At 46.2% G+C, this 7739-nt stretch overlaps 1 protein-coding gene across 2 annotated transcripts in view; it reads left to right on the forward strand.

Annotated features, from left to right (window-relative positions):
• The window catches only part of CRTC2 (CREB regulated transcription coactivator 2), a 41071-nt gene extending 33332 nt beyond the window's left edge, over positions 1-7739 (forward strand). The window contains exons 12-15 of one of the 2 annotated variants that reach the window (XM_030188410.1): positions 141-386; positions 2604-2690; positions 6902-7112; positions 7267-7739. In XM_030188410.1, coding sequence (XP_030044270.1) covers positions 141-386; positions 2604-2690; positions 6902-7112; positions 7267-7475 — 753 coding nt within the window. In that variant the 3' untranslated portion in view covers positions 7476-7739. The remainder of the gene's footprint in view (positions 1-140; positions 387-2603; positions 2691-6901; positions 7113-7266) is intronic. The other variant, XM_030188411.1, reaches the window with a different exon arrangement.

Genomic DNA, 7739 nt, shown 5'->3' on the forward strand with positions numbered 1-7739 from the left:
AGTACATGGATTCACCAATTGTTCAGTTGTCTGTTGTCAGCATGGCTGGCAGTAACAGGAAAGGTCATGGCTTTCATCAGTTTCCTGTGGAGTTCAGGAAGTCTGGTGTGTTTACTTTAGATTCTGTTGGGTAATTGCAGGGTGTTCCCTTGGATACCAGCAGACTGCCAGCAGAGCAGAGACTTCCCGTGTACCCCTACAAACCCAGCCTACCACTGCAACCCCAGCAGCCTCTGAAGGAACCCCAGCCGCAGGGTGTGGAGCGGTCACAGCAGCCGCTGCATCAAATCACAAGCATACGGAGAGACTACACCACTCCATGCTATCATCACTCTTTCATGCAGCAATGTAACACCCATCCCGGAGGAGAAATTAACCTGGGGAATGTAAGTACAGGTCAGCTGTCCTGTTAGTGTGTGGGATTTCCTTTTCCTAAAGCAGATGGAAGTAGAGGAGAGGCCTGAGATCTGCTCAGTCTGGGATAAGCACAATGACATAACCTCTGTTTGCAATAGAAACGAGCCATAATTATGAAATTAGGAGATTTTCATGCACAAAATAAAGCACAATAAAAACACATCACTCCCAACCACTCTCAACAGAGTCTTTCCCGAGACCTAGTCCCAACACTGAAAAACATATCAAGTCCACTGTAACCCCCCCCCCCAATTACGCTGAACAGATACCTTCCTGAGACCTACTCTCAAAACTGAAACCCATATCCACCCACTGTAACACTGAAAAACATAACCCCTCCATAACTCCAAATTGCTCTCTTCACAACACTGAAAAACATGTCAACCCCACTGTAAGCCTCAATCACCCTCAACAAAGACATTCACAAGATATACTCCCAACACTGAAGCACATATCAATTTACTATAACCCTCCACTCAGCCTCAACAGAGATCTTTCTGAGATTTACTCCCAATGCTGAAAAAAACATAACCCAGTATAACCCCCAATCACCCTCAACAGGGATCTTCCCGAGACCTACTCTCAACGCTAAGAAAGCATATTAACCCACTATACCCCTCAAAAGAGTCCTCAAGGCTTACTCCCATTGCTGAGAAAGCAATCAACCCATTATAACCCTACTACTACTACTTATCATTTCTATAGCGCTGCTAGACGTACGCAGCACTGTACACTTGAACATGAAGAGACAGTCCCTGCTCGACAGAGCTTACAATCTAATTAGGACAGACAAACAGGACAAACAAGAGATAAGGGAATATCTCTGCTTTAGCCTGCCTCCTGCTCTTCCCATTCCCTGTGTTTTCCAGTTGAATGTTTGTACTTACAGAAACAAGCTCTGTGCCTTTCAGTAGCCACAACCTGAGCGCTTCTCTTCAGTCTCAGGTTCCCCTGATTACCCTCAACACAGACCTTTCCGAGACCTACTCCCAGTGCTGAAAAAGCATATCAACCCACTATAGCCCTCATAACCCTCAACAAGAAACCTTCCTCAGGCCTACTCCCATTGCTGAGAAAACATCTCAGCCCACTATAACTCTCACTCACCCTCAACAGAGACCTTCCCAAGGCCTGCTCCCAACACTGAAAACCATAGCAATCTACCATCAACAGAGATCTTCCTGAGATCTACTCCCAATACTGAAAAGCATAGAACCTACGCTCAAACCCAAACACTCTCGAGGCTTTCTTGAGACTACTGTAAAAGGCATAACCCACTATAACCCCCAATCACCTTCAATAGAGCATTGGAACATTGGAAATAGTTGATCTTTTGTTGAATCTCTAAGAGACATCATATAGATTAGATAAGTATATAGGAAATCATTTCTATGTATCTAAGCTATATGATGTCACTAGAGATTCAACAAGAGGTCAGTTATTTGGGATGCTATGTTTTTTCAGTATTGGAAGTAGGTCTCATGAAGGTCTCTTTTGAGAGTGATTGGGGGTTGTAGTGGGTTATGTTTATTTCAGTGTTGGAAGTAGGTCTCATAAATGTATCTGTTGAAGGTGATTGGGGGTTATAATAGGGTTGATATATTTTTCAGTATTGGGAGTAGGTCTCGTGAAGTTCTCTGTTGAGGGTGAATAGGGATTATAGTGGGCTTGATATATTTTTCAGCATTGGAAGTAGGTGTCTGTTGAGAGTGATTGGGGGGTTATAGTGGGTTTTGTTTTTTCAACATTGGGAAAAGGTCTCCTGAAAGTATCTGTTGAGGGTGAGTGGGGGTTATAGTGGAGTTGTTATGTTTTTCAGTATTGGGAAGTTCTGTTTAGGGTGAGTGGAGGTGATCGTAGGTTATGTATACATATATATGTAACAAAACTTGATACGTACCTTATGTAGGAAGGTACATATTAATTTTTTTTTATATACATATACTAAAAAAACCCCAACTTCAGCAGACATTCAAGCAGCACAGGTTGCTGCAGTGAGAGGTCCTGGATGAAAGAAAGATTAAGAAAAGTAGACAAGATAGTAAGGATATATGTGTACTAACTGGTTGATGCCAGGGGCTGCTTGGCGTAGCTGGGAATAGCATGCTGTCCGGCTCTGCGCCCTCTGTACATTCAGCTTTTCTGTCCCTAATTCTTGTTCCCACTTTCTCTCTCGATCTCTGTAGCCGGCATCTTTGCTCGGTGTTCTCTTTGATGATTCATGCTTTGACAATCAACTTACAGTGCAACAAGCAAGTGCCTTGTCGCAGCAGGTATGGAACAGCGTGTAGGGTTGCGCTGTCTGCTTTAGCCTGCCTCCTGCTCTTCCCATTCCCTGTGTTTTCCAGTTGAATGTTTGTGCTTACAGAAACCAGCTCTGTGCCTCTCAGTAGCCACAGCCTAAGCGATTCTCTTCAGTCTCAGGTTTCCCTCACTGTGAATGGTGTTAAGTGCTGTTTCTCTGTTCTGCAGTGTGGAGATTGTTGGAGTAGAAGCAGGGCCGCCGAGAGGGGGGGACAGGGGGGACAAAAGTCCCCGGGCCTCTGGGGGGGGGGGGCGGCGCTGCTGCAGTCCTGCCCGCCCTCCGTAGTTCCTGGAACTAACCTGAAGCGCCTTCACGTTCGCATCGCAGCAAGCAGCATCAGCAGGGCAGGCCACTCCTTTCTTCCGTGTCCCGCCCTCGCCTGATGTAACGTCCGCGAGGGCGGGGCACGGAAGGAAGGAGAGGTGTGCCCTGCTGATGCTGCTGCTGCGATGCGAACGTGACGGTGCTTCAGGTTAGTTCAGAGGGCCCGGCAGCGGGTGGAGGGGGGGCCCGGCGACTTCGGATGGGGAGGGGCGCGACGCGACCTCGGGTGGAGCCCGGCGACTTCGGGTGGGGGGCCGGGACGTGACGCGACCTCAGGTGGGGGGGGGCCCGGGGCAGTCTTGTCCCAGGCCCGGCCCCGGCTCTCGGCGGCCCTGAGTAGAAGCAAATTGTATTTTTATTTTAAGTAAAGTGATGTGGTAGCCGTTTTAGTCCACTTTTAACGGTGATAAATAGAAATTTAAATCAAAACAGAAAATAAAATAAGATGATACCTTTTTTATTGGACTAACTTAATACATCTTTCAGTTAGTTTTTGAAGGTGACCGTTCTTTAGATCGGAAATAAGCAAATGTTGACAAATAGAATACATAAGTGAAACACAACAGCATTCCAGTGACAGTATCACAGGAAAAGAGTGGGGTGGGTTAGGTGAGAGACAGGGAGAAGAAGATGGATGGCTGATAAGGGGGTGAGAAAGCAGTATAATTTTATAGTTTATAATGGGATGGAAGCCCAGATTTTTGTTAAGTCCTGTCTGGTGTGTGTCAAAATATTTCAGCATTTTGACTTCAAAGGTCTTATGTTCCTGGATTGTCATAAATGTGATATATTCCTTAAACAGAAATGGGAACAAGACTTAGGATTCTTACTAGCGTCTTGGGACGTGGCAGTAACTTTGAAGGGGATTCGACGGTTAGTCACAGATGAAAGATTGTGAGAATGTGGTTCTACTACTACTACTTAACATTTCTAGAGCGCTACTAGGGTTACGCAGCGCTGTACAGTTTAACACAGAAGGACAGTCCCTGCTCAAGGAGCTTACAATCTAAAGGACAAATGTACAGTCAGTCAAATAGGGGCAGTCAAATTTGGGCAGTCTAGATTTCATGAAAAGGTATAAAGGTTAGGTGCCGAAGGCAACATTGAAGAGGTGGGCTTTGAGCAAGGATTTGAAGATGGGTAGGGAGGGGGCTTGGCACAAGGGCTCAGGAAGTTTATTCCAAGCATTGGGTGAGGCGAGGCAGAAAGGGCGGGGCCTGGAGTTGGCGGTGGTGGAGAAGGGTACTGAGAGGAGGGATTTGTCCTGTGAGCAGAGGTTTCGGGAGGGAACGTAAGGGGAGACGAGGGTAGAGAGGTAATGAGGGGCTGCAGACTGAGTGCATTTGTAGGTAAGAAGGAGAAGCTTGAACTGTATGCGGTATCTGATCGGAAGCCAGTGAAGTGACTTGAGGAGAGGGGTGATACGAGCATATCGGTCTAGGCGGAATATAAGACGTGCAGCAGAGTTCTGAACGGATTGAAGGAGGGATAGATGGTTAAGTGGGAGGCCAGTGAGGAGTAGGTTGCAGTAGTCAAGGCGTGAGGTAATGAGAGAGTGGATAAGAGTTCGGGTGGTGTGCTCAGAGAGGAAGGGGCGAATTTTGCTGATGTTATAGAGAAAGAAGCGAGAGGTCTTGGCTCTCTGCTGGATGTGCGCAGAGAAGGAGAGGGAGGAGTTGAAGATGACACCGAGGTTGCGGGCAGATGAGACGGGGAGGATGAGGGTGTTATCGACTGAGATAAAGAGTGGAGGGAGAGGAGAAGTGGGTTTAGGTGGTAAGACGATAAGTTCGGTCTTGGCCATGTACAGTTTCAGGTGGCGGTTGGACATCCAGGCAGCAATGTCGGATAAGCAGGCCGATACTTTGGCTTGGGTTTCCGCAGTGATGTCTGGTGTGGAGAGATAAAGCTGGGTGTCGTCAGCATAAAGATGATATTGGAAACCATGAGATGAGATCAGCGAGCCCAGGGAAGAGGTGTAGATTGAAAAAAGAAGGGGTCCAAGGACAGATCCATGAGAATGTACTCTGAAGGTACGGTGGGAGAGATAAGAGGAGAACCAGGAGAGGACAGAGCCCTGGAACCCAAGTGAGGATAGTGTAGCAAGAAGTAAATTATGATTGACAGTGTCAAAGCGGCGGATAGGTCGAGGAGGATGAGGATGGAGTAGTGGCCTTTGGATTTGGCAAGGAACAGGTCATTACAGACTTTAGTGAGTGCCGTTTCTGTTGAGTGTAGAGGGCGGAAACCGGATTGAAGCGGGTCAAGGATGGCATGAGAGGAGAGAAAATCAAGGCAACGGCTATCAAGTATCTTGGAGAGGAAGGGTAGGAGGGAAATTAGGCGGTAGTTGGAGGGACAGGTAGGGTCAAGTGATGGTTTTTTGATGAGTGGTGTGACAACAGCATGCTTGAAGGGTATCAGGGACAGTTGCAGTGGAGAGAGAGAGGTTGAGGATATGACAGATGGGGGGGGGGTGATAGTAGGAGAGATGGTATTAAGTAAGTTGGTGGGGATGGGGTCTGAGGAACAGGTGGTGCATTTCGAAGAGGAGAGAACATGGGTGGTTTCCTCTTCGGTGATATCAGGAAAAGAGGAGAAGGAGGCCTGGGTTGGTTGGTGAGGGAGTGGGTTGAAGGGTGAAGAGGAGGAGGTGGCTTGGTAGTGAACTCAAGGTTGATCTTTTGCACCTTGTCGCGGAAGTAGTCAGCCAGTGATTGAGGAGAGAGTGGGGGGGGGGGGGGGGGTGGGAGCATATCAGTTTCAGTTGGAAGTAGCAGATAAATGGAACTAGATTTTTGGAACTACTAGTGTGTATGATATATTTACATACACTTTTGATAGTTTGTACCCCTGACGCAGCCTGAGGGCGAAACGTGGCCACGTCGGGTATTGTTCCAATAAATGCATTTGATTCCACTGCTTCAGTGTACAGGGCATTACAGTAGTCTAGTCATGATGTTATCAGGTCATGGACCACTGTGGTCAGACTCGTCTTTTCAATATATGGAGAGAGATTTTGTAGCTGACGTAGGTGATGGAGACAGTATTTGAAGGTTGTGTGAGTTTTGTGGGATCAGAGTGAGTGATAAGTCTAGCAGTACCCCAAGATTCCTAACCTGTGATTTTAGGGGGAGTTCATACTTCCCAAAAGGTATTTTAAGTACATAACTCTTGCCACACTGGGACAGGTGAAAGGTCCACCAAGCCCAGCATCCTGTTTCCAACAGTGGCCAATCCAGGTCACAAATACCTGGCAAGATCCTGAAAAAGTTCAATACATTTTATGCTGCTTATCCCAGAAATAAGCAGTGGAGTTTCCCCAAGTCAATTTAATAATGGTCTATGGACTTTTCCTTTAGGAAGCCGTCCAGAACTTTTTTAAAACCCCGCTAAGCTAACCGTCTTTACCACATTCTCTGGCAACGAATTCCAGAGTTTAATTACACGTTGAGTGAAGAAACATTTTCTCTGATTCGTTCTAAATTTACTACTTTGTAGCATCATCACATGCCCCCCCCCTGGTCCTGGTATTTTTTGAAAGAGTAAACAAACGATTCACGTCTACCCATTCCACTCCTCTCATTATTTTATAGACCTCTATTATTTTGAAGTTGGGTATTTGTCCACTGTCATTGGAATGCTTTTGTGTTTCACGTATATATTCTGATATTTGTCAACATTTGCTTGTTTCTGATCTGAGGAAGAAGGGTGACCTTCGAAAGCTAATTGAAAAATGTATTACGTTAGCCCAATAAAAAGTTTCATCTTATTTTCTTTTCTCTGTTTTGATTTATTTTTATTTATTATTTTAAGTAGAATTTATCCGCTACATATGTCTTTTTCTTTCCTTAGTTTGAGCAATTTAATATGGTGGAGAATCAAAGTGGCTGCTTAATGCTTAATAACAACACGAACTTAGAGCAGGCTGGAACTTTCCACTACCAGCAAGTTGACAACTTGACTCCGCTGGGCATTAACAGCTTTCATGATCCCACGTTATTGACCAAGCAGAACCTAAGCAACTGTAATGGGCCTGGATCAGTTCCTAACATAATCCTGACAGGTAAGTCTCCCTCCCCAAGAGATTGTTCAGTACGTTTAAGTTGTTCTCTCTGTCCTGTGTGAGATCCTTGTATATTTTCCTTGACTATTCTATTGCGTCTCCCATGCTCGAATCTGATACTTGACGTCTTGACACTCTTCTGTTTGTGTCTTAGCAGGTGACACCCCGCCTCCAGGCTTTTCAAAGGAGATCACGTCGGCCTTGGCTGGACTTCCAGGCTTTGAGGTGGACATTTCCCTGGGGCTGGATGAGGACCTGAAGATTGAGCCTCTCACACTGGACGGTCTAAATATGCTGACCGATCCTTATGTCCTTTTGACAGACCCCACTGTGGAGGACTCCTTTCGCACAGATCGTCTCTGACAAAACCTGAATCTGCAGGATTCCCTCTGCATGAACCATTTCTGAGAAACCTGTTCCTGCAGGTTTCCTGCTGCACTGATCAAGTCTGTTGTGCCACATGGACTGGACACAGCAAGAAGAGAATGCGCCAGAAAACCACAGGGAAAAGTACTTATGGAGCATTGCAAAGAAAATCAGAGAGATTTGAAGCTTTTCTTGTGTCTGTCCTGTGCATTATTTGTGCCCTCCCAAGTGGCACTTGAAGAATTTGAGCTAAATGTGCTG

This window comes from Microcaecilia unicolor, chromosome 14, assembly GCF_901765095.1.
Source record: "Microcaecilia unicolor chromosome 14, aMicUni1.1, whole genome shotgun sequence".
NCBI lineage: Eukaryota > Metazoa > Chordata > Amphibia > Gymnophiona > Siphonopidae > Microcaecilia > Microcaecilia unicolor.